At 41.5% G+C, this 27,979-nt stretch overlaps 1 protein-coding gene across 1 annotated transcript; it reads left to right on the top strand.

The window, feature by feature from the left end:
- Nucleotides 1–308: 308 nt before the first annotated feature.
- LOC133524535 (uncharacterized) lies at nucleotides 309–27,211 on the top strand. The gene is made up of 13 exons (XM_061860620.1): nucleotides 309–1,060; nucleotides 1,848–2,063; nucleotides 3,593–3,723; nucleotides 5,308–5,491; nucleotides 6,854–7,045; nucleotides 7,447–7,592; nucleotides 8,053–8,691; nucleotides 14,173–14,784; nucleotides 15,292–15,449; nucleotides 15,582–15,673; nucleotides 16,015–16,345; nucleotides 18,429–18,537; nucleotides 19,431–27,211. The coding sequence occupies exons 2-13, from the start codon at nucleotides 1,865–1,867 to the stop codon at nucleotides 19,626–19,628; spliced, it is 2,991 nt and encodes a 996-aa protein (XP_061716604.1). The 5' UTR covers nucleotides 309–1,060; nucleotides 1,848–1,864; the 3' UTR covers nucleotides 19,629–27,211.
- The last annotated feature ends 768 nt before the right edge of the window (nucleotides 27,212–27,979 follow it).

The following is a 27,979-nucleotide window of genomic DNA, read 5'->3' as shown; positions in this document are numbered from 1 at the left end:
GTATTAGTACACTCATAGAACTATCCACTATATAACATACAACTTAAATGTGGACTCGATCCTAACGTGATTTCGAGTACAAAATTTGTAGAGAAGAGTCTATATTTCAACCCTCCCCATTTTATCGATATCGATAAGAAACGCAAGCGTGTAGCGTACTACACTATTTAAATTGCTTATGTTGGTACTATGGTTCTTTGACAGTTCTTTGTCGTACATTTTGGTAATGATTTGCGAAACAAAGGGATTCCACTCGCTAGTATGGAAGTCCCGTCTCTTAAAACGTAGTGATTATATGCTCTTTGGATTGGATTGGGGGCCGTGTTGCCCGTGTTGCCAATGCTAAATTTAAAAATGGTGTATTACTTTGTATGGATTTTTATTCTCAGTAATGACTTGGTAATGACCAGCGTAATGACAGTTATTCATGATTTATAATTTTTTGATAAAAAATAACCGATAAATGTCGAAGATTTTCATATTATTATGACTTTATCCATATCTCTGTCTGTCTGTCTTTTTTAAACTTTTGTGCGTTCCAATATTATTTTTTAACTTACTTTGAGCTTGTTTTTAACTTTCTTCAAGTGGGTTTTTATAATTTAAAAGAAAACAAAAAACCACCAATGAACACTAATCATATAAAAAAGCTTTCATCTAATTGGTGGAACGAACTAATTCACATCTCCATGATTCACAGTTAGCTTAGGAATGAACAGAGAAAACAAAAACAGTTTTGTTTATTGAAAAAAAGTAAAGTTTTTGATAACTTCCTTTCGTTGTAAGCAATTATTTTAATATAAAAGAATTGTTATTTTTATACTCAGATATTGTGCTTTAAACATTGATCAAGTTCGTTTTAATAACTTTTAAATAGTGATGTCGGTGTTTGGTGTCATAAAAGACGCTGTCGATCTGTGTTGTTTACAATGCATACGCTGGTTGTAACCAGTAGCGTGTACTATTTTAGTTGAATTTGTTATAAAAAATGTGATACATTAATAATCGAGTCCACCAGAGCCAGTGTTTCACCAAAGAATCGAGTATTTACACAAGACTAGTGAGTATTGACTTAACTTATCGTGTTTTGTTTGTAAACATTCTTGAACCTAGTGAACTTGTGGTTGGTCTAGGTGTGTCATTAGTCAGGAAATCTTACAAGTGAATTAATCTGGTGTTTTAGCAGCCGTTTTAGCTGTTTGAATTATGGTCAGAAGGCGTTTGAGGAACTAAAGGAATTGGCAAGGTAAAATGGTGGGAAGATAATCTCGTCAAATAAGAAATAAGACTCGTTTGGCGGCTTGTCATACCAGTTTCTGACTACGTAATTTACCTTGCATTACTTAACGTAACCGTCTTTAGCTTAAAGTTTATGGGACCTACATTCATCTTCACATTTCTATCCAACTTTATTACATTTAGTAACATCTGTCTGTTATAAGATATGATATGATAAATGAGAGAACCTGGTTTTAAATGATTGTTGCACTAATTTCTGATCATCATCCTCTAGCCAGGAATATAAAAAAAAACCATCTGTTATCATGATATCATATCATTCTTGCAACCATTGTATTTACCAGTGTTGGCCGAATATTATATATATATATATATTAGATTTAAAATATTGAAAATTAACCAATACAAATTGAACAGTAGACTGTAACCGTCCGTTACGGTAGAACAAACAAAATGTGAAATGCTCGTAGGTACATCCACAGCACAGATTTTTTGTAGCAACTGTGGAGGAACACTGCAACAGTGAGTAACTAGGTAAATTACCTAATGTTACCATGTTGCACAGAGTTCCTTCACTAAATTTAACTGCTATCCTATCTTATTTTCAGAAAATGCCAAGTTAACAATGTCTTCTGTGCACTGTGTGGTGGTGTGGGAGTGGCAGTGTGAGGACCAGTGGATCCCACATACACCGAGTGTGGCACGGACATTAGAGCGGGCACATGCCAAGAAGTTGACCCGAGTGGTGCTGGCTGATGCGGACCCGGAGCTCAAGGGGCATTATGTCAATTTGAGGACACTTACACAGAGCTCTGATGCTAGTGGTGAGTATTTATCTCTGTGGCTAATAATATTTTAACCCAGGGATCACAGTTTTTTGCAGTTGTGGTGCAATTGCAGGTGTATAATTTAATCTCGGCTCCCTAACCTAGCTAGGCTATGTGAAATAGATTGGTAACATGGTGAGGATGATAGCCTCCCGGTGCCCATCTTTCGTCCGCACACAGTTTGTGAACCCCTGCTTTAACCAATATACTCTTTTTTTTATGTCTCAAATACTAAAATGACTTCAAAAACAAGCACTTCAACTATTATAAAATGACATTATGACATTTTGATTGCCCTAACCACTACTCACCACTACTTGATGGCCTCCTACCCTAGTTGGTAGTAAAATTGCCTATGAAGCAGGAGATTCTGGGTTCGAATCCTGGTAAAAGCATCTATTTGTGTGTTTATCACAAATGTTTGTTCCTGAGTTAGGGATGTAAGTATTTATATAAATAAATATTATAGGACATTATTACACAAATTGGCTAAAGTCCCACAGTTGCCTCAATAAGGCTTGTGTTGTGGGTACTTAGACAATGACATAAAAAATTATTACATACTTCATACATAAAAAAACACCCATGACTCAAGAATAAATAACTCTCATCAGTTCACACAAATAAACGCCCTTACCAGGATTTGAACCCGGGACCATGAAGCCAGGCAGGGTCACTACCCACTAGGCCAGACCGGTCGTCAAATTGTCAGCCATACATTTGATGCCTCCCCTCCCCTGCAAAAATCTGTGGACTGTTTTGTACAGAAAATGACATACAAGGCATCTCCAGTTGTTGAATCCTCCAAGAATAGAACAGTCATTTTAGTTTCTGAGCAGAATTGTTATCAGGAAAGTGATAGTTCTAAGATCTCATATTTTTTATATTATTAGTTTTCTTCACAGTCCCACTTAAAAAACACCCTTACAGCTACTTATCTATATTATTAATAATAGAATTGAATTGCAGTCCTATCATATATGGTAATCAAATTAAATGGATCTATTACAATCCTGTTACATTTTGCACTATCAGCCTAAGTAATTGATCAGAAAGTGGGACAAATAAATTAGGCCTCACATAATGTTCAATTGAACTTCCCAGAGTCATACAACAGCCAATACTGTTTTCTTTAATAGATACTGAGTAGGTTTGTAATAATAGTAAGTAATAAAAGGCTTGTTTTTTCAATACAATGCATTATTAATAGATTAATGTCAATAAAGCCTTCTCAACAAAATGTAATTTTGTATGGTACATGACTCAGTAGCTCTGACTGGTGTATTATTCTTGTGAGTTATACAATAGCTTTAACCTTGATTTATTTTCTGAATGATAATTTGATTAGGGTTTGGGCAGGTCCTTGCGTCAGCTATCAGGACACAACTAAAGATATCATGTACAGGTACTTTAGCTCTGTATTGCAATATTCTCACAGGGTTGTGATGAGACAGGAGAGAGAGCTACGAATAAATTTAATATGAATATGAACTACGAAGAAGATTAAAGCCATAATCTTGTTGTAGAAGGCGAAGGCGGCACGGAGGCGACATGCCGCGTTCGGCGCGCCTGCTACAGCGTCACGTCCGTGGGCGGGCGCGGCGTGCGCTGGGAGTGGGCCGCTCATGAGGGCTACTACACCGCACTGCCTATGGAGGTAATAGCAACACACTTTCATCATCGGTGGACCTCATGTCTTTGTAATTAGGATTAGGGACATAAAACGCCAGTTACGGAAAGAGAGATCTAAGCCCTCCTACGTGTACAGTCAAGGTGTCCAAATATCATAACTATTGCAATGGCGAAAAAATCTGAGCACGGTTTTTTTCAATAATTTCTTTGCACACGTCCAGTCGAAAATATCTGATACGTTTGACATTTTGTGCGATCAGATATTTTCGACTGGACGTGTGCAAAGAAATTATTGAAAAAAACGTACTCAGATTTATTTGCCATTGCAAAAGTTACGATATAAATGGCATTTGCTGTGTGCAGAATTTATTGAAATTTAGTCTTGCTCAGAAATATTTGGACACCTTGGCTGCTTCGAAATATCTGTTGGCGACTGTACACGTTCAACGTATATATACATATAATAAGGATTACGTATTGGTTATTAACATTTACTCTGGCAACCTTACTCACCGGCAGGAACACAACACTATGAGTAGGGTTAGTTTACTATTCGCGAAAAATTTGTCGGAAACAGCTTGGTCTGTATAGCGTATCTTGCAATGCCTCGGACTAGCCACGTCTTCACAGACCAAGTAAGCTACATGCGACAATTACCTCGGTGCGATGCTCCTGCTAGTGTTGGTATGTTGACACGAATTACTAGTTAGTGGTAGTAATCATTGTTACACTTTGCTCATGCCTGTGCCAAAAGTGACGGCGGCGGAAAAGTATAAACACTTAGGCTTAGAATGCACTGCGATTAATTTCATGCGATTTCAGAACCAGAAAAAGATGTACGGCATGCTTCATAAGCGGGTGCACTTGCACGACTGAAACCGCAAGAAATTAATCACAGCATTCTAAGCCTTACTATTCCCTTTGAAGATGAGCTTGAGCAGCAAAATGGGTAGCAATAGTATGTGCAGACAGGTTTACACGATGTTCTCGCTCCCTGTCTTGCTTACTTTCATTGTTTGTTGAAATCAGAATTTATTTATTTGCATCGATACAGTATGGGGATTTAACAATACAGTTTTACAGTTCATGTATCTAACTTGCATGCAAGCGTGCATATTTATAAATCAGTAAAATTATAAAAAATAAATTTAAATATATATAAAATGTCAAATCGAAATAATTGAAATAGTTTACATAATAGGCATATCACAAGTAATACAATTATATAACTAAATATCACTAATTTGAATACTGTTGGTATTCGAGATACGACTTTATGCTGTAAAAACAACACTCTAAGAGCCAGTTTGTAAGACTGCGCTTAAAGGCGTTTCCCTCTAGCAGCTTTAGTTCCTCCGGAAGATAATTATATAGATAGATAGATAGAATACTCTTTATTGGCACACCTCAGTAAAAATATACAAGAAAAATAAACCATTGATATACAACGATGCACATATTAAAAACGTTTTTCTTGTATATCATCTTGCGACTTCGAGGGTGATATAAACGGTTCACAATGTTTACCCTGGTTCGCCGTTCAAGAACTTCGCCACGTGTTTTAAAGTACGAAAGTTTCCGAAAGCTGGAGCGTGTATTATCGTTTCAGTTCCAATGCCAACTGGAAGAAGCCTGGGGCTCGGGCGCGGAGGTAGTGTGGTGGCGCGGCTGGGCGGCGCGGCCGCGCCAGCTGGCGGCGCGCGGGCCGGGCGGCGCGCTGCGCGTGCTGCGCCGCGCGCCTCAACCCCCCTACCCTCTGGCGCGCTCGCAGCCCGCGCCTCCGCCCAGACCAGGTCACTCATTATCCTATCCACTAATATCCTATATCACTAATAATCAAATATGTAAATAATATAACGTACTCAGCATGTATCAGTGCAGTTATCAGCCATAATCTTATGTGTTAATTTAATGTTTTATATTTTCCTATAGAGGCAATTACTGTGACCTGTAATTTTTATTATTAATAAATTGATTATGATTATCCCCTGTATATGCTAGATGACATTTTATTTTATTTTTTTATTTATTATATTTTAGAAACATACAGTCGTTTACAAACATTACTTATACAACATTGCTTAAGTTTAGACCTAGAGTTTCATTTTTTACATAAAATCAGTCTATTTTTTTTTCTTTAAGATTACAATTTTAAATGTTACCCAAAACTAAACATTTGAGAGCGTAAAGAAAAGAAAACATGCATTATAACCTAAAGAGCACGTTTTAAAGTATTAATGGAACAAGTAAATATATCTATGTTATAGAGCTTGTCATTTTCGTTAAATAGTTTGCAGGCACGTCTTATGAATATATTTTGTGCATAACACGTTCTACTGTTGGGAATCGAGAATAACAATTTTTATTAATTTTATCAATCATTCAGGTTCATTTTTAGAATCAAATGTCTATATGGGACCCGTTGCATTAGAGCAATACAAAAGTCAGAAATGGTAGTCAAAGTCCGACAGTCGTACTTCACTCGCGAAACGCTCCCAACAAAACGATAAGCAAACGTGACGTCACGGTCACCAAGAGCCCATCTTGAAGTATGAAAAACTTTAAAATTGCGATTTTGTCGGTGAAATATTGGTGTATATATTTGCTATACAATATTTCTGGATAAAATGTAAGGAATCGAATGGTGCCCTTACTTTATTTTTATGGAAATAAAAAAAAACCTTTAATTTTGAAACTTTCAGGTCCTATATTTTTTTTATCATTGCCATATATTATTTTAATAAATAAATAAATATTATAGGACATTATTACACAAATTGACTAAGTCCCACAGTAAGCTCAATAAGGCTTGTGTTGAGGGTGCTTAGACAACGATATATGTAATATATAAATATTTATAAATACTTAAATACATAGAAAACACCCATGACTCAGGAACAAATATCCATGCTCATCACACGAATAAATGCCCTTACCAGGATTTGAACCCGGGACCATCGGCTTCGTAGGCAGGGTCACTACCCACTAGGCCAAACCGGTCGTCAATAACCACATTATTGCGATAGATTGCTCATTTGCTATCTATTTTACTAGATTTTGTTATAAAATTCAACATGTCATCATCCCTATCGTGTCGACCCATAAAAAAAATAGATTTTTAAATTTCTGTAATTTTTTTTTTTTTCTGTTGATAGTTCCATCCCCTCACACACACATCCCGCAACAACACACCGGGTCCAGCGTGCACTCCGCAGCCTCCCTGGCAACTCTGGCTTCCACCCTGTCAGTCCGCTCCGCCCCGCCGCAGCCCGCACGCAGCGCCTCGCCGGGCAAGGAGCGCAAGCCTGGCCTGGCTAGACAGATACTGCACAATTTGAATATATTCAGTGAGTCATTCCAGATTATGGTTTGATTAAATACCGAAGCTGAGTTATTTAGGTACAGCCCTGGAGGCGCATATCGGGCAAATGCTTCGGTTTTTGGCCCTACGCGGCGTTCGGTTTCGAACTTCGCGGGCCTTGAAGCTTCACCATCGGTCCTTGGGCCTCCAATAGGGCTTGGCTCGCTTATTAAAACACTTAACCCCTTATCAATCATCGTTTGTCCCTTTTACGTCCTAATACGTCGGAAAGGGACAAACGATGATTAGCGGCATCGTAAATTTAGTACACGTTTATGAATAAGGGGGTTACTATCTGCATTACCATAGTTTGGATCTTGGGGTATAGAATCCGGGCTTTCGGCCTTTCGCCAAAACAAAATTTGCTAATATCTCTTATTTTAACAGGTAACAACAGTAGTAAACCCGGCTTAGAAAGCCAACACAGTACAGACTCGGAAGAACCTCGTGCGTCGCTTTCTCACGGCGGCCGGCGGCACAGTGTCGACACCGTGTCCACATATCTCAGCCACGAGAGCAAGGACAGTTTACAGGTAACATTTTACTTATATATACTCCTGCTGACGAGTCATTCTTGAAATCTTGAATCATTCCATTCAGCAGCATATCCTAGAAAGCTAACAGAGTATAGAATCGGAGGAGCTTCATACGTCGCTCTCTCACGGCGGCCGGCGACACAGTGTCGACACCGTGGCAACATATCTCAGCCACGAGGATAAGGACAGTCTGCAGGTGCTTACACGCCGCTTATATCCTCTAATTGACCAGTCACTTTTGAATTCTATGATTCAGCACCAAATCCGGCCTAAAAAGCCAGCACAGGACATATACCACAGTACAGATTCAGAAGAATCTCGTGCGTCGCTTTCTCACGGCGGCCGGCGACATAGCGTCACAGACCACCTCAACTACTTTGCTCTAATCTCACTCACACTTATTTAAATCCATTTGGATGTTGATGTTTTTGCCTCTAATGAATGTTCTCTTCCCCAGCAAGCGTCAACGGGCTCCCTCCTGAACTGCAGCGCGGGCAGCGACGACGTGTTCGACGCGCCCCCGCCGCCGCCGCCCGCCCAAGGTGAGTGCCGCACACTGCAGGCGACGGGCTGCCTCCTGAACTGCAGCGCGGGCAGCGACGACGTGTTCGACGCGCCCCCGCCGCCGCCGCCCGCCCAAGGTGAGTGCCGCACACTGCAGGCGACGGGCTGCCTCCTGAACTGCAGCGCGGGCAGCGACGACGTGTTCGACGCGCCCCCGCCGCCGCCGCCCGCCCAAGGTGAGTGCCGCACCCTGCAGGCGACGGGCTGCCTCCTGAACTGCAGCGCGGGCAGCGACGACGTGTTCGACGCGCCCCCGCCGCCGCCGCCCGCCCAAGGTGAGTGCCGCACACTGCAGGCGACGGGCTGCCTCCTGAACTGCAGCGCGGGCAGCGACGACGTGTTCGACGCGCCCCCGCCGCCGCCGCCCGCCCAAGGTGAGTGCCGCACCCTGCAGGCGACGGGCTGCCTCCTGAACTGCAGCGCGGGCAGCGACGACGTGTTCGACGCGCCCCCGCCGCCGCCGCCCGCCCAAGGTGAGTGCCGCACACTGCAGGCGACGGGCTGCCTCCTGAACTCCAAACGTCACTTTATTTTTTTATTTATTTTATTTATTGAGAAACAAACATATGAGTCTTAAAATAAACATATGAGCAACTTAGCTTATAGCTATGCATTGATTTCGTTATAGACCTATAGTTTCCTAATTTTAAATTTCGATGTACAATTGAAAAAAAAAAAAATAGTGTAAACTTATAGCGTACATAACAACAGCGTAAATGTATATAAAATATATATATATATATATGTAGAGAACTGAGAAAATACTTAAATCACAGGTACCTATTATCAGGTTGCTGCAACTTTTAACCGTTATTTTAGAAAAGAATATACTGCTCTTTTAAAGAGGCCTAATGAATTGCAAAACAAATCTGCGTCCATACATTTTTCATTGTACTGCCTACATGCGCGCCCAATATATGAATGCTGTGCGTATTCGTTCTGCTGTTAGAAATGCTAAATAATGCCTTACTGCGACAACTACGTTCATTTCTACGGGGGACACGGAAACCAATTTTATGTAATAAGTCGGGGTAAATCTACAATATTATTAATAATTTTGAATAAAAATACTAAATCTGTACAGGACCGTCTAAGTGAAAGTGGCTGGATATTATGATGTGTAGCCGAGGAAGCGTAATTTACATAGTTACGACCCACTCGAAATTCCAGTGCTTTAATGAACTTTTTCTGGAGTCTTTCAATTCGAGTCTTATGGACATTAAACAAAGGATTCCAAACCACAGAAGCAAATTCCAATCTGCTGCGAACGTAACTATTATGAAGAAGTTTATAAGTGAGAGGTCTTCGAAAAGGTTTTGCCACGCGAAGAACGAAACCCAGTTGTTTATATGCCTTGTTTAAAATATGATCTATATGAGGGTTAAACGTTAGTTTTGCATCCATTAACACCCCTAGGTCACGTATACTGTGCTGTCGTGTTAGAGTACTGCCACACAGCCGGTAACTGAATGCAATGGGATCCCTTTTCCGCGTGAAAGTAATAACTGAACATTTGTCACTATTTAAAAACAGATTATTTTCCACACAATAAGTTTCAACCCTAGTTAAATCATCCTGCAACAGAGCACAGTCGACGTCAGTTTTAATGACTCGAAATAATTTAGTATCATCGGCGTATAAAAGAGCTTTTGAATTTGTTAGACACTCCGTGATATCATTTATGTATAAAATAAATAATAACGGACCCAAATGGGACCCTTGAGGGACACCTGAAGTAGTTATTTTAAAAGCCGATGAGAAACCTCCGAGTACAACACTTTGGGACCTATTTTCTATATAAGATTTTACCCATCGAAAAAGATCACCGTGGATGCCAAGGTTCCAAAGTTTCACCAAAATCGTATTGTAAGAAATTTTATCGAACGCTTTCGCGAAGTCTGTGTAAACTGCGTCGGCTTGATACTTATTATCCATTGCATCTAGTATGACTTCACTAAAGGACAAAAGATTACTCTCCACACTTCGGTCCTTGTAGAACCCGTGCTGACTCGGATTGATATGACGCCGGACAGCGTATGATAATTGATCAGTAACAATTTTCTCTAATATTTTACTGAATTGGCATAACTTGGAGATAGGCCTATATTTTTCGATGTCCTGACTTATAGAACCTTTGGGTATAGGTGTGATCCACGCCGTTTTCCAGATTTATTTTTATTATATTTTATTTTATTCGGAAAACCAACAGCTTAAGTAAACTATTACTAGATTAACATAAATATGTACCAGAGAAGCGAATTACAGGTTTCCACAGACAGGATACAAAGGTAGGCATATTACAGGCTAGCACAAAATTAAAGACATTACAAACGCCAAAACATGCTATGAAAAAAGTAATTTGTTTCTTATTTAAATTAAATTAATCCTATGCTAATCTTCTGCAGGCAGGAAAGCAAAGAAACTAGATACCATGAGGTTTTTGATTATTGCGGGCTTCATTAGATGTAAATCCAGTTGATCGTTGCTATGACACAGTTCATTAATCGACATCGAAGCTTTTAAGATTAGAAGTTAGACAAAGTTCGTATGCAGTGTTGGCCGAACGTTAATGCAATTAACCATTAAAAATAACCATTAAAAAGGTTAATTGCCATTAACCGTTAACAATTAAGGAAAATTCAGGGATGATGGCAAGAGGCCTGATGGGGTGTCCTTGGTTCCTTGGAGCTTGGGACGGATGTTAGTATGGGATGCTACCTGCGTAGACACACTGGCACCGTCCCACCTCCAACGGACTAATGTAAAAGCGGGCGCAGCGGCGGAAAGCGCCAAAATTTTGAAACGTAATAAATACAAGAGCCTCGGTAGAGAATACCATTTTGTACCATTTGGCGTTGAAACTAGGTCCATGGGGTTCCAGCGCGCACAAGTTTTTTTGGAGAAATCGCGAAACGTCTGGTTGACGTAACTGGTGCCCGAAGAGCTGGCGGCTTCCTCGCACAACGTATCAGTATTGCGATACAACGAGGAAATGCCGCCAGCATCCTTGGTACAATGCCTCAAGGGCCTATTTTAAGCTAGTTATAGTAAACATCTGTATATATCCATTATGTATTTTGTTATAGGAAAATTCATTACTAATTGCAATTAACTTTAATTTGCATTAACATCAATTGCTTCACAAACCACTAAAAATAAATAAATTGTTAATGAAAATTAAAAACGTGATTAATAATTAACAATGAAAGAGAATAGATATCGTAATTTTATAAAAGGCGTCCAAGGGATTAAGGGTCTGCAAGACTGAACTTATACAAGTTTTAAGTATATACATATTACTCATCCTCCTGATGAACCCTGGCAGTGCCTAGTAGAACTCAGGTTTGGTGTACCAGAGGCATAAGCTGTTTTGTGTCTTGATGAGCACTTGGAAGAGCAGTGTCCAAGATAGAGCTGATGCTGAACCCTGGCAGTACCTAATGGAACTCAGGTTTGGTGCAACATAGTAACACACTGTTTTGGTCATCCGACTCGTCTTGATGAGCACTTGGAAGAGCAGTATCCAAGATAGAGCTGATGCTGAACCCTGTCAGCACCTAGTGGAACTCAGGTTTGGTGCAACATAGGAACACACTGTTTTGGTCATCTGACTCGTCTTGATGAGTACTTGGAAGAGCAGTGTCCAAGATAGAGCTGATGCTGTACCCTGGCAGTACCTAATGGAACTCAGGTTTGGTGCAACATAGGAACACGCTGTTATGGTCATCCGACTCGTCTTTATCAGCTCTTGGAAGAGCAGTGTCCAAGATAGAGCTGATGCTGAACCCTGGCAGTTGACCAAAATAGCGTGTCCCTGTGTTGCACCAAACCTGAGTTCCACTAGGTACAGTAGTACACACTTGATAAGGCACGTCGTGAATCTTCGTTCGCGCAGAAAGAAAATACGGCTCCGAAAATTAACGAAAGAAAACTTAAAACTTACAATCAACCGTAAGATCACAGTGCAAGGTCTATAGTACACTACAGGTGTTAGTTCCGTCTCACTCGCACGAGCCACGTCTCTCTGCAATTACACTTCTAGCCAATTTTACATGGCGACGGCTAGTGACCAATAGCAAACCCGGAAAAAGACGCGCGCTGCGTGGAGCGTGATGATTGGCCAACACCATTTCGCGCGCTTTTAAAACTCATCCTCTGCGCAGGTACATCGACGCGCCTTATCAAGTGTGTACTACTGTACTGTGAGGGATTAGCATTAGCTCTATCTTGGATACTGCTCTTCCAAGTGCTAATCAAGACGAGTCAGATGACCAAAACTGAAAACAGCGTGTGCCTATGTTGCACGAAACCTGAGTTCCACTAGGTACTGCCAGGGGTCAGCATCAGCTCTATCTTGGATACTGCTCTTCCAAGTGCTCATCAGGACGAGTCAGATGACCAAAACAGCGTGTGCCTATGTGTCACCAAACCTGAGTTCCACTAGGTACTGCCAGGGTTCAGCATCAGCTCTATCTTGGACATTGCTCTTCGAAGTGCTCATCAAGACGAGTCAGATGACAAAAACAGCGTGTGCCTATGTTGCACCAAACCTGAGTTCCACTAGGTACTGCCAGGTTTTAGCATCAGCTCTATATTAGATACTGCTCTTCCAAGTGCTCATCAAGACGAGTCAGATGACCAAAACAGCGTTAGTCCATGTTGCACCAAACTTGAGTTCCACTAGGTATTGCCAGGGTTCAGCATCAGCTCTATCTTGGATACTGATCTTCCAAGTGCTCTTCAAGACGAGTTGGATGACCAAAAAAGCGTGTGCCTATAGTGCACCAAACCCGAGTTCCACTAGGTACTGCCAGGGTTCAGCATCAGCTCTATATTAGATACTACTCTTCCAAGTACTCATCACGACGAGACGGATGACCAACACAGCGTGTGCCTATGTTGCACCAAACCTGAGTTCCACTAGATACTGCCAGGGTTCAGCATCAGCTTTATCATGGATACTGCTCTTCCAAATGCTCATCGAGGCGTGTAGGATGACCAAAACAGCGTGTTGCACCAAACCTGAGTTCCACTAGGTACTGCCAGGGTTCAGCATCAGCTCTATCTTGGATACTGCTCTTCCAAGTGCTCATCAAGACGAGTTAGCTGACCAAAACAGCGTGTGCCTATGTTGCACCAAACCTGAGTTCCACTAGATACTGCCAGGGTTCAGCATCAGCTCTACCTTGGACACTGCTCTTCCAAGTGCTCATCAAGACGAGTCAGATGACCAAAACAGTGTGTTCCTATGTTGCACCAAACCTGAGTTCCATTAGGTACTGCCTGGGTTCAGCATCAGCTCTATCTTGGACACTGCTCTTCCAAGTACTCATCAAGATGAGTCGGATGACCAAAAGAGCGTGTGCCTATGTTGCACCAAACCTGAGTTCCACTAGGTACTTCCAGGGTTCAGCATCAGCTCTATCTTGGGTACTGCTCTTCCAAGTGCTCATCAAGACAAGTCAGATGACCAAAACAGCGTGTGTCTATATTGCACCAAACCTGAGTTCCAGTAGGTACTACTTCCAGGGTTCATCATCGCTCTATCTTGGGTACTGCTCTCCCAATTGCTCTTCAAGACGTCTCGGATAACCGAAATCGGCGAGTGTCTATGTTGCTCCAAATCTGAGTTCCACTAGGTATTGTCAGAGTTCAGGGTCATTTTAAAACATCACGATCTTATAATTCACTGAAGCTTGTATTAATATGCTTTCAAGTAATAGTAACATTAAATATTTACCAAATTATTGTATTCCATTAATCGTTAATGCAATTGAGAGTGAATGTAATTAATTTAATTTTAATTAACGTATAAAAAATTTAATTCTAAATAACCTTAATTTTAATTAACCTTAATTCAATTACTGCTTAATGCAATTGGTTAATGGTTAATTAGACTTAACAATTGGCCAACATTGTTCGTATGTCCCCAGGCATGGAAGGGGCGGGCGGGCTGTGCGTGTGGGTGGGCGCGCCGGCGCCGCGCGGGCGCTGCGCGCGCTGCCGCCGCCCGCGCGGCGCCGGCGCCGCCGCGCTGCCCTGCCGCCACATGCTGCACCTGCACTGCCTCGACTCGCAGCTCACGCAGCGCCCGCAGGTATGTCCCCAGGCATGGAAGGGGCGGGCGGGCTGTGCGTGTGGGTGGGCGCGCCGGCGCCGCGCGGGCGCTGCGCGCGCTGCCGCCGCCCGCTCGGCGCCGGCGCCGCCGCGCTGCCCTGCCGCCACATGCTGCACCTGCACTGCCTCGACTCGCAGCTCACGCAGCGCCCGCAGGTATGTCCCCAGGCATGGAAGGGGCGGGCGGGCTGTGCGTGTGGGTGGGCGCGCCGGCGCCGCGCGGGCGCTGCGCGCGCTGCCGCCGCCCGCTCGGCGCCGGCGCCGCCGCGCTGCCCTGCCGCCACATGCTGCACCTGCACTGCCTCGACTCGCAGCTCACGCAGCGCCCGCAGGTATGTCCCCAGGCATGGAAGGGGCGGGCGGGCTGTGCGTGTGGGTGGGCGCGCCGGCGCCGCGCGGGCGCTGCGCGCGCTGCCGCCGCCCGCTCGGCGCCGGCGCCGCCGCGCTGCCCTGCCGCCACATGCTGCACCTGCACTGCCTCGACTCGCAGCTCACGCAGCGCCCGCAGGTATGTCCCCAGGCATGGAAGGGGCGGGCGGGCTGTGCGTGTGGGTGGGCGCGCCGGCGCCGCGCGGGCGCTGCGCGCGCTGCCGCCGCCCGCTCGGCGCCGGCGCCGCCGCGCTGCCCTGCCGCCACATGCTGCACCTGCACTGCCTCGACTCCCAGCTCACGCAGCGCCCGCAGGTACTTCCTCCTGCTCATCCCTGGACCTTATGTCATTGCAATAAAGTTGAACAATTATCACTTACCCGTATGAACGATGTACGAAACTTGTTTACTCGCCCCCATGTGAAGCATTTCAGGTTCGCTTATTAAGACGCTCGGCGGAGGTTAGTCGTCTGCGTGGGCCCGCCTTGCAGGCCTTAGGCCCTTGCGCTCTCGTAGTGAGGCGCTTCGGGTTGTCGTCGGCCCTACACCGAACTCGCCGTTCGGTTGATGCTCCACGATAACGCGTTCGCTCGCTAGATAAAATCATAATTAAAAAAAACTAAAACATTTTTTATATTTCATTCAGGAACCCCTGTACATCGAGTGCCTCGTATGCGGCCGCGTATACGGACAGGAGACTCGCGCTGCGCCGCAAGGCGAGCAGCCGCCCGGCAGCATGGCGTGGCGGCTCGAGCCCACGGCCCTACCCGGACACGACTGCGGCTCCATCCTGGTCACCTACAAGTGAGTCACGGACCCCACAGACAGACAGACGGCCGCCCGGCAGCATGGCGTGGCGGCTCGAGCCCACGGCCCTACCCGGACACGACTGCGGCTCCATCCTGGTCACCTACAAGTGAGTCACGGACCCCACAGACAGACAGACGGCCGCCCGGCAGCATGGCGTGGCGGCTCGAGCCCACGGCCCTACCCGGACACGACTGCGGCTCCATTCTGGTCACCTACAAGTGAGTCACGGACCCCACAGACAGACAGACGGCCGCCCGGCAGCATGGCGTGGCGGCTCGAGCCCACGGCTCTACCCGGACACGACTGCGGCTCCATCCTGGTCACCTACAAGTGAGTCACGGACCCCACAGACAGACAGACGGCCGCCCGGCAGCATGGCGTGGCGGCTCGAGCCCACGGCCCTACCCGGACACGACTGCGGCTCCATCCTGGTCACCTACAAGTGAGTCACGGACCCCACAGACAGACAGACGGCCGCCCGGCAGCATGGCGTGGCGGCTCGAGCCCACGGCCCTACCCGGACACGACTGCGGCTCCATCCTGGTCACCTACAAGTGAGTCACGGACCCCACAGACAGACAGACGGCCGCCCGGCAGCATGGCGTGGCGGCTCGAGCCCACGGCCCTACCCGGACACGACTGCGGCTCCATCCTGGTCACCTACAAGTGAGTCACGGACCCCACAGACAGACAGACGGCCGCCCGGCAGCATGGCGTGGCGGCTCGAGCCCACGGCCCTACCCGGACACGACTGCGGCTCCATCCTGGTCACCTACAAGTGAGTCACGGACCCCACAGACAGACAGACGGCCGCCCGGCAGCATGGCGTGGCGGCTCGAGCCCACGGCCCTACCCGGACACGACTGCGGCTCCATCCTGGTCACCTACAAGTGAGTCACGGACCCCACAGACAGACAGACGGCCGCCCGGCAGCATGGCGTGGCGGCTCGAGCCCACGGCTCTACCCGGACACGACTGCGGCTCCATCCTGATCACCTACAAGTGAGTCACGGACCCCACAGACAGGCATAGCATAGACCATATAATACAATTGAGATCCGATCCAGATTGGATGCCTGTTCCCATTATTGTTTCAACATTCCCCCTCGAACATCGGTTTCACCTTACTTATCCAGTGCAAGGCTGCTTAAGATGGAACATAGGCAACACCTTCAATTAGCTTCTCTTCTGTTTGGTGTAATTAAATACGGCTGGCCGTCTCATCTTTCATAGAAATTAATTTGGCGACAACAAAGGACAGAACGTAATATCCCTTACCTGAAGCCGCTCATTACCCCTAAATATAAATGTGCTGCATTCTTTATATATCTTATTTATATAGTTTATAACATAAAAATACGAATTTAATACTACTTTACAAAAACTTGAGATTTATTTTTAATTTCAAAATTAAAATATTAGTTTGACATTTTGTATGCCACGTGACCGATAACGCTGACCACCATATTTTTTTTCACTATAGCAGAAACGAGTGTTAAATTTGTAACGACGGCGAAAAGATTGCACTGCTTCGTTTCTTTGTCACTGCACTGCTATTGACTTTACAAGAATGGCTTGGCAAAAAAGGCACCCCATTTTGGCGCGAATATTAACGCATTCACTGCCAGCAACCCGCCAGGCGGGCGCTCCGTCCGTAGTCGCTTTTCGCTACATACGCATTTTCCCATGTTATCGGCTACGCTCGTAGCACGTAGCACGCGCTGGCACTGAATATGTTAATCGTTTAAATTTGAAACAAAATTTCTTTGCATATAGAAATATTCATTTCAGGAAATAATAGAAGTGTCTGTGAGTGCTACATAATGAAAGGCATTAAAATACGAGTGTGGGTTTAAGAAACGAACGAAGTGAGTTTCTTAATAGGACTACACGAGTGTTTTAATGCTTAATTATGTACAGTTAAATACACTATTTTATCTACACACATATTATAAACTTTCTATGATATAGTTACTGTTAGAGTACTTACTAACTCTAACATTTACTTGATAGATATTTTGATAGTAATGTGAAACACGAAAGACGAATTCTTGAGATAAACTTGTTTTATTATAACTTGATAGGTGTGCACACTTATATAATAGCGAACGTGAATATTTAGTGAATGAATGAAGGAGGATGAAGGTACTTATTGACTAATTACAACACTTTTATATAAACTAAATGCTGATGGGGCAAATGATCAATACGATGCATGTGCAATTTACTTGTACAAGATCACTGCTTGGTCGACGTGGCACTCAAAGGCCCGCAACTTCCCGATAATAATAAATAAAATAGTTGCAAAATAAAATACAATTTCTACAGGTGACCTTAGCCATTGGACAAACCCTGAAATCCCACGTAGGGTTACTTCTCAGGAATGCTCTGACGTTAACATTTTTTTTAAATTAGAACAAAAAATAAAAAAAAAAATTTTCGAACAAAAGTTATTTGCAATAATCGGCAACAAAAAAAAAACACACTGTGTTAATCTTTGGCAGTGTTTTTGACAATTTGTTCCAAATATTTGATAATGATGACATTTTTCAAAAGTCTGAAGCTTATTAGTCTTCTTCTTCCTCGCGTTGTCCCGGCATTTTGCCACGGCTCATGGGAGCCTGGGGTCCGCTTGACAACTAATCCCAAGATTTGAAAAAGTCTGAAGCTTATTAGTGTCATAAATAAAAATAAAAATGGTCGAAGAAGGTTCCATACTATTCTTTTAGGATATTACCTTAGGAGCTACTAACACATACAGACTGCTCCAAAGTAAAAAATTGTAAATTGTTAATTTCTTCGAAACCGCTACACTGGTTGTTATGATACTTTGTACACTGGTTCTAAATACCCTAATGCATATGTACATTTCGGCTTTGTCCAATGGCTAGAGACACGCTGTATAAAAAAAACAAGAGTTAACATGATCTATTTGATATCGTGTAATGTTTGTTATAAGATGTTCCGTTGCAGTTTCCAGTCGGGGCGGCAGGGCCCGCGGCAGCCGGCGCCGGGCGCGCCGTACTACGCGGTGGGCTTCCCGCGGCACTCCTTGCTGCCGGACTCGCCGCTCGGGAGACAGGTACTGTGGCGGCTCCTACATTATGTTGTTGTTGTCCTCAGACGTGTTGAGCTGGAGCGAGGCCAGAACGCGAGCTGAAGATAGGAAGACGTGGCGCGAGCTTGTGAACATTATTTTAAGTAATTTAAATTTATGTCTTTCGTAAATGCGCAATTTTTATTTTAGCAGACTGTAGGTACAGGTACCTTTATCGATCGAGAGGTTTATATTATCCTAAGTCCCAAAGCCATTTTGCAGTTTTGAATTTGAAACTTTTTTTTTTCATTGTAGTTCGTGTGAATGGGGCACTCAACGCTTTTATGAGCAGCCAGAAGGTGTCGCAAAAAGCACGGTTGGCTGTGCATAGAGGGGTGTTGGTGCCTACACTTGTGTATGGTAGCGAAAGTTGGGCAGAAGAAACATCAGAGTCAAGTGAATGCAGTGGAAATGAGAGCGTTGAGAAGTGTGTGTGGTGTAAAATTACAAGATAGAATTAGGAACAGTGAGATAAGGGAAAGGTGTGGACTGAACGAAGACGTGGTGACAAAAATTGAGAAAGGTATGTTGAGATGGTTTCACTTTGGCGGCGGACTTTCACTGATCAAATCGGGGGAAATCCTGAAGAAAGGCCAGGTCAAGAGCACCCTAAACCGACGAGCGTGTATGAGGAATGTCATGAAAGTGGAGGAAGCGAAAGAGGTACGTCAGGATCGTAGCAAGTGGAAATCCGTGGTCTCTGCCTACCCCTTCGGGAAATAGGCGTGATTATATGTATGTATGTATGTAGTTCAAAATCAGATTTCATTAATACTGTGTAATCTGTATGAATAAAAAAAAAAAAAAATTGTGCTTTTAAAGAACACCGGAACGTAGGCGGCTACAGCATCCATAAATATGGTAATGGTTTCCCGTAGGTGTTAGCTGCACTCCGCACCGCATGGGAGCGGCGCGTGCTGTTCACGGTGGCCAGCAGCCAGACCACGGGCCGCGAGCACGTGGTGGCGTGGCGCGCCGCGCCGCCGCCCGCCGCCGCCGCGCACTACCGCGCCGACGCGCAGCGGCTGCTCACGCAGGCGCTGGACAGGCTGCACGCTCTCATCAACGACCACTGATCCCCAGCCTTACGACAGGCGCTGACCAGGCTATACACGTCGAATACAGAATACAGAATACAGACTTTATTGGTAAATATAAACATAGTACATTTTACACGTCATAAATCTAAAAACTATTGTATTGAGTACTCATCTATGTCCTTATCATTATATATAAGTAACAAAACAAGGAAACAGTAACATTTGTAGGTAGGTTAGGTACTAAAAACCTGTTTTCCAAACGCTGCTGGGTCAATTTCGCACCGGCGCACTCATAAAGTCGGCAATACGATAGTATGCCTGATCTATTAGAAGGGATTTAAGCTTCTTTTTGAATATCGCATCGCTGGCAGAGTCTTTGATGACATTAGGTACCATATCGACAACCATATTGACAGTCCTCGACTAAGTTCTTCCATAAACTTCCTGTCTCGCACAGCTGTACTGTGGAACGAACTGCCCGCGTTTCCAGACCGATATGATCTTCAAGGAAAGAGCGTACCCCCTAAAGGCCGGCAACGCGCTTCCAACCCCTCTGGTACTGCGGATAGTTAAAATAAATAAAAAAATCTTTATTGTCACACAACTAAATTTACAATTTCTGTGAAAATAGCTAAAAAATACAAAATAAGTTAAACTAATTAACTTAAATTAACACAATAATTACAACTTAAATCTATAATGTGGCAAAGGGTGCCAATCTCAGCATGTGCAGTGCCAGAGGGCTGATGTTCCTTACCCTCCGTACTTTGGGTACTTTTTTGCCTGCTCGTTTGCCTCTATATCATAAAAAAGCCTCGGAACAGGCTAAGCTCCACGCGATGATCAGCGACCACACCACATCGTTTTTAGAAATCCATAATCCAGGGGATCAAGAAAATGTGACATGTTATGACAAGGGGGAGGGGGGAGTCACAAACTTTGTGACGTCACTTTAACTTCACCAGTATTTATTAAAAAAAAAATTCGCTATACAGTTAAGGCGCTCTTATAGACAGATTTTAGGTTTTTGAGGGGGTGAAGCAGACGAAGTGGTAAAGCAGGCCGGCGGGCGCCCCGCGCGCCGCGCTCGCAGCAAGCCTACGTCCTTATTCTGACGCCATCCGTATTCTGGTTTGTTAGTTCTGGGATCTTTTCCGTAAATTTATATTGATTATGATTTAAACTTAATGAAATTAAAAATTTGATAATTATATATAATACTAGAGTATACCGCGGCAAATTGAGAACCTAGTAAAATGATACCAAATCGTTTTGTGTTCAAATAATATTACTTACTAATTCAGACAAAAGTTACAACTGTCTGCTTTAAATCATATATAGATACCTATTCAAAACTTAGTTGACCTTAAAAATGCAATAGAAGTCAATTTCGGGCAAGTAGTGAAAAAAGGAAGAATACTAGCAAAGCTAAGTAATTTGTGGAAGTGAACGTAAAAAGATAGCATGTTTTTGCTGGTATTGAGATAACTGAAAACACAAGCATAATAATAAAAAGTGTGTTTTAGTGAATAACGCCTTTTTGCTGGCTATGTCGCCAGTCGCCACTTTGGGACCTAGTCTAGACTACCTTCTTGACAGATATCAAAGTCACAAGGTACCATTTGAATAGACTAATTTTTACGAAAAAAAAATGTACCAATTTATATTAATCCATAAATTTTCCAAGAACATGAACTTAATATGTTTAAAAACATATAAAAAGTAAAAAAATAAACAATTTTTTTTTTGCGGAATTGACTTAAACTTGTACATGAAATTCTTCTTATGACCTCAGGAATACGTGGTTAAAAAAATTCCGTTTCTTCACGGGCACTTTTTATGACTTAACCTTTGAATTTTAAGCCCTACGTAGAAAATTAATTAACAATTACCTCCAATCATAACTTTGTTTTGTGGTGGTAGTCATTTTTAATAAGGAAACTGGAAAACTGTCACTGTTGCTAGGTTTGATTAGTTAGGTGCATGTGGCGAAATGCATAAACATTACAATAATTTAACAACAACAAGGACAACTTCAACAGAAGGACATGATGTCACGATCCTCAGCATTGAGGGACCAAGAAGAAGAAGAAGACAATAATTTAATTGTTCTATTCGAATAGCGTATTTAGTGCTTATTCTAACGATATATGCTTCAATATATACTTTTATACATAGATAAGCTTAAATAGTTGAATTTGTAATATTCTCTAAATCCGCGCTGAACACCCGACGGGGCCCGCCACGTGACTACTTTTTACGTTTTGGCTTCTGCCACTTGAAGGGATATACTATAGGCCTTGACTAGTGATTCATTTCAAAATAAACTATTTTAATATATACATATTACACATAAGCACCCTAATGCAAAAATGAAGAAAATATATTTTTCGAAACTTTCGATTGATTTTTCCACTTATATTTTGTATTGGCAGGAAAAATAGTAAAAGCATATCACAAAGACATAACAAGGTCCAAGGTTTTAAAGAAGAAGGTAAAATTGGCTGAGACCTGAAATTGACGGCAGAGTGTCATCGAAATTTATACTTGAAAAAAGAAATAAAATGTCACCAGTTTTCATTTCATACAAAACAGAAATAGCATGGTATAAAAGTATTATACCAAACTCTTACAAAGGACTTTATGTTTAACATTATCAAAAATGGAATTTAGTGACATTCTTGAATTTACAGAATAATTAACCAGTGAAATAAAAATATTGGCGAGAGGTATAAATATATACGAACTTCCGAACCGAGTACTTGCAAAATTTTGAATGGAATTTGAAGGGTAAATATCACTCCTGCTCACCTTACAAAATAAAATAGTTGATAAATGTTGTAAATAAAGTCTTAAGTGTATACCATATGAAAATTAATAAACCAGAAATACCAAACAAATTCAACACTTATAACATAAACTATTACAGCCATTAGAGCACTTCCACAAAAACGTGAAATAGTACCTTTCACTAAGCACTATTTAAATCCCTCATATTTAAATCCAGTATATCTCCTGCATCCTGTATGTGTTAAAAATGAAGCTGTTCCAATATAATGACTTATATAAATGAAACAAGCGGATTAATTTTATTTGTTTACGTTTAAAAATAGGTATTCAATTTGATTATTACTGTAATAGCCATTTAAAATATTATTTTACCTAAATTGATAATTAAAAGTAGGTACCCCTCACGAAATAAGTACTACTGAATTTTATACTTAGCAGTGTTTTTTAAAATGTACATGTATTTTACCTTCCTCGTATTAAAAATGAAAAGTAGAGTGTTTAACTCGGGTGCAAGGCACCATTTCATCATTTGGTTAATCGTGGCTGTATGCCGGACAGATGCGTGTGTAAAACTTGTCAAAAAAGATAATATGACGGATGGATGTCTGAAATGTCACCGTATTTAAGAATCAATTAGCTTAAAAATTAGTTTTTTCTTCGTAAGAGTGATGAAAACATTGTGTGTATAACATATTTGTGTATTTATAGTGTGATTATCCATTTTATGTAACGTCCGCTAAACTAGCACAGGTCCGACGCTGACAGTGGTCACGGGCGTACTGGCGTACTGACGGTATTGCCGCGCAGGGTAACGTTTAGTAGACAAAATGTTGAATTCATAATTATGAATGAAAAATTTAACGCATCGATAAACTGACAAGCAAAATGTTAAAGTTACTTAAAAGCTATTGAATGAAGTAAATTTCATATTGATATTCATCATAGTACTTCTAAAATATCGAAATAAATACAGTTTTAAGCATATTTTCAAAGCGAAAATCTATCGAGAAAAAGATGAGCCATCGTGTTTCTGACAAGCATACGGCTAGTTCAAAGACTGAAGTTATACATACTAGAAAATAATCGATGAAATCCTTGTACAAGCCTGTAAATATCGATTTAAACATAGCGCATTTTACTATACACCGCGCCTTAAATGACGAGTTTTTAGAACGATAATCGTACGATTAATTTTCTTTCCTAGTCGGTTTTGTGTTATAATTACTAATATTTCTTTTGTCCAAAATAATTTGATAAAATATTAATAGTAACAAATTCGATTCGCCGATTTTGTTGAAAAAAAAAAATGCGAAGAATGTGACGTCACACGAGGGGGAAGGGGTTTGCCAAATGTGACCAAGTGTGACAAGGAGGGAGGGAGGGGTCAAAAAACCTAGAAATTCGTGTGATGTAATTAATGGATGACCCCTAACGTAAAAATATAGGGAGCGTACATGAAAGGCAGCACAGGAGCCGTCAGATTTTTGGCGCGAGGCGTAAATGTGATGTTTTTTGTTCCGATGTAGCCCACAAGATGGCAGAACCTACTATGCACAAGAAAACACTTGACTTGTAAATGTGCCTGTTTATGGTTCCGATTCAGACCACAAGATGGCAGACCCTCCAACGCGCAGAGTCCCTATAATACTTCAAAACATACAAATTTCCAAAAGAAGACAATACTAATAAATATACGTGATCGTCTTCCAAATTAAATATATTTACAGTATTTTTATAGTACATATGGTGCTAGTGCGGGAATTGGCACTTTCCATACCTATGTCAAAAGTTAAAAGGGCTATATGTACTGTAAAACGTCCGATACTCGTGCGAACAGGTATTTCGCAACTCGTGTCGATTTAAAACACTCCCTTCGGGCAGTATTGAATGTATCAACATTCCTTATATGATTAAGACAAAGCTAGCGAGGGAGATGCTGTTGCATTTAATATTATATTTTGCTATAAGTAAACAAAACGAACGCCAAGAACCGTTAAAGGCGTCGTAAGAAGTGCCCTGGCACCAAAAACGCTTATAAGTGCTATGGCGTGCGTGGACAAAGTAAACTTCAACGTTTCCACTACGATTTATATTATGGAGTATGGAATTAAAAGAAGTGAAATCTCTTATGGAAGAACTGTTGCAAAAGTGTCCAGCTGTACATAATGGTTCCAAATCTGTCCAGAGTAGCGCTAGAGTAGCTAAGAACCTAGGCGTTATTGACGGAGTGAAGTGCGCTGTCTATGATTTGATTTTTTTTTTCAAGAATTCTAGGTATTGTAGCGCCACCTATTTAATGTTTTTTGATGACACTTTTTGGTACATGGAGATCTTATTCCTTACCTCCTCCTTCCATAGTTTAATATGTATGATTACCTAACTGTCAAACAACCTACTAAATGTTTGTACTAATTTTTACCAAAATCGCAAATCGGACCGACAAATTGAACCAACCCAACTGTCATTGGGGATTTAAAAAAAACAAAGATTATAGTCAATGGTCCTCCCGACGTAGACTGGTGTTGCACCTATCCCAACGAGGTATAAGCAGCTGCCCAACCGGCGACGATGAGCGAGAATCGAGTACCTAACGATGCAAGCGTTTTTTTTTTATCAAAACATTTTCGCCGAGGAATAAACAGCATTAACCCGAAATCTAGATCTTCAGCTACACGCTTTTGTGTACCTGAAATTAGACGATCACAAATCGCTTTACCCCTGCCGGTCAGCCAGCTGCCTTAAAAATATTGTAATATACATATATTTAATGTTGTATTATATAATTAGTATTGTAGTAATTATATCGTCTTCCCATTGTTATCGAATGTTATTGTGATATTCGTCTTCCTCGTCTCTCGGACCATATTTTGGTAGCTATGTAAAGAGACTGATAGTATATAATATTATGTATTCGTATAACGCAAGTCGATATATTGCCTTAGTTTGTTTACATATTTATGGACGACTTGCTTATTTTTTAAGTTATATTTTTACTGAATTTTATAATTTTAAGTAAGATATAGATTTTAATAGCGCGGAATATTGTTTTTTTAGTATAATTTGTAAAGGATATATTTATGAAAAGTTCCATTAGGAATCTTGCCAGTAAGTGCCTTTATTTTAATCTAAGTTAGATCAATGTAAAAAAAACACGCTTAATTATTAGGCCAAAACTATCAACAAAACAAATACAACAAATTTTGGTTAAAGTCATTTCCAGTGAACTAAATCAGAGAGCAATGATACCCCAATGCCGGCTCTAACACATGGTTAGTGAATACATTATAGAGAGTTTATGTGTGTAGATAAAATAGTGTATTTAACTGTACATAATTAGGCATTAAAACATTCGTGTAGTCCTTTTAAGAAACTCACTACGTTCGTTTCTTAAACTCACACTCGTACTTTAATGCCTTTCATTATGTAGCAGTCACATAAACTACTATAACTATGTATTGTTATAGATTTGGTCAAATATATTAGCGGTCTTTGTAGATATAGGTTATGTCATTCGATAGAAATGGCAAAATGTCTTACACTAATTACGGAGAATTATTTGTTTCCATTTTACATTTCTGTTGAATCGAAATATAAGTTAGTGTATGCCATAGAAGTCTTCCAGAGGCAACGAATCTTCCAATAAGCTTTATTATGTAATTATTTACTAGGATATTAATAAACACATTTGTTATCATACATTGTATGATTATTTACTCTTTCTAAACATTGTTCAAAGTAGATTTCTTTGTTCATTGACTTTCTAAATTATATCCATAATCAAATACACCCTCTACTTGCACAATTGATTGTCTATGTATTATCGGGAAACAAATATTTTTATATGATAATTACCCATACAGTCTTGACATCGTACAGTCGACGTCAGAAATATGTTTACATTTTCGTTGACGAAATATTATTAGGACCGATTGGTTGCATGGTTGTCTCTTTACGAATATAAAAGGACAAAACAGCGGCAAAGCACGTCCCATCCATATAGTGACAATAACTAGTTATGATATATACTTTGTATTTCTGGGATTATTATTATATGTGAATGAAACTTTTTGGACACAAATTGTATTTACTTTGAAAGTTACGTTTCTTTAGTTAAATAATTTATCGACAAAATATGAATTGAAAAGTTGGAATACTTTAGAAATTAAAATGTAGGAAAGTAATTGGGATGAAGATTGTTAAGCTCAAGTATACTTTAAGCGAAACCGGGTGCTATTATTATCCAGCATTAGCAATAATATTCATTGGTGCAAATAATATTTCTTCAACTGTAGATTAGATTAGATGATTTATTTCATGAAAGACGTCAAAAATATAAGATTTTTTGTCATGATCGTCAAAATAAAATAAAAATGAAAATAATATTGTCAATACAATTAGAATAAGAGTAAGTAAGTAAATACTTACAAAATCCAAAATATAAATAAACAATGTAAAAATTTACGAAAACAGACATACAATGCAATAGAGTAAACATATGTTTCACGACGACTGTATATCTTCTGTCTGACATAATATTGTTCAATGAAAACAAGATAGGTTACTATAGGATATCATGTTCCTATTATCATTGATTTGGATAATTAATTTTAGTTTTTATCTAGAGTTTTTACACGTTTTAACTAAGATAGTGCCAATGATTTATAACTCAAGGTAACCGGCAAATCTTCCGTCGCGCGGAACTTGCAGGAACAGAAGACTGTTCCTTTTTAATTTCCTGGGTTTACGCTCTCTTAAGAAATCGCATAAAGACTATGTAAAAATGTTAAGATGTATAATATAAATAAATGTTTATAATATTCTACAGTAAACTTGTTTTTTTACTCATTGCCCATATACTGACCATTTTCTTACAAGCTTTTATTTAACTTGCAATGTAATACCTATGTATGTAAGTATAAAATAAATTATAATAATTAATAAATATGATCTGATGATGGAGACAGGAAGTGGCCATAGGAACTCTGTGATGAAACAATGCAACCTAATTGTGTTTGGGGTTTTTAGAATTTTCTGAGTATTAGTTGCCTGTGGCAAGAAAAGTACAGTCAGCGACAAAAGCTTGTACCAAAAATGAAATGTCGGCCAAAAACTTATTTACTTTTCTTTTGGCGATGTACGATTGTCTTTTTGGCTAGACGGCCTGGGCTACATACCCACCGCCCTTTCCCGCTCCAAATTGGACAACTTTCCCATCAACACACAGTAAAAAATTAAAAAAAAAAATCGATAAATTCCTTCGCCGCCCGTACTCAGATCAGCGCCTCGCATGCATAGCACCAAGGGCGTAGCCAGCCAGTGAACCAGGGGGGGTGAGTTGATATCGGGGGAGGGAGAGGGGGCAGACGCCGCAGAGGGGCATACATTGTATGCAAAATTTGAGCAGCAGGCAGCACCTGCTTCCGCCCATGGCGAACACCACCTCCTTTCGGTCCTCATACGTCTCCGGGTAACTATCTTACTCGCCGTCGCAAAGTCCATTAACACAAAAGGAAATACAGACAGCGCTGCCACCATAGCGAAACGCCCCGGGCCAGAATAGGCTAAACGGGGACTATTTGTACCTAAGTATCATGTAC

Source organism: Cydia pomonella, chromosome 13 (genome assembly GCF_033807575.1).
Source record: "Cydia pomonella isolate Wapato2018A chromosome 13, ilCydPomo1, whole genome shotgun sequence".
Lineage (NCBI taxonomy): Eukaryota > Metazoa > Arthropoda > Insecta > Lepidoptera > Tortricidae > Cydia > Cydia pomonella.
Note: the sequence above shows the minus strand (reverse complement) of the source record. Positions and strands in the feature narration are given on the sequence as shown.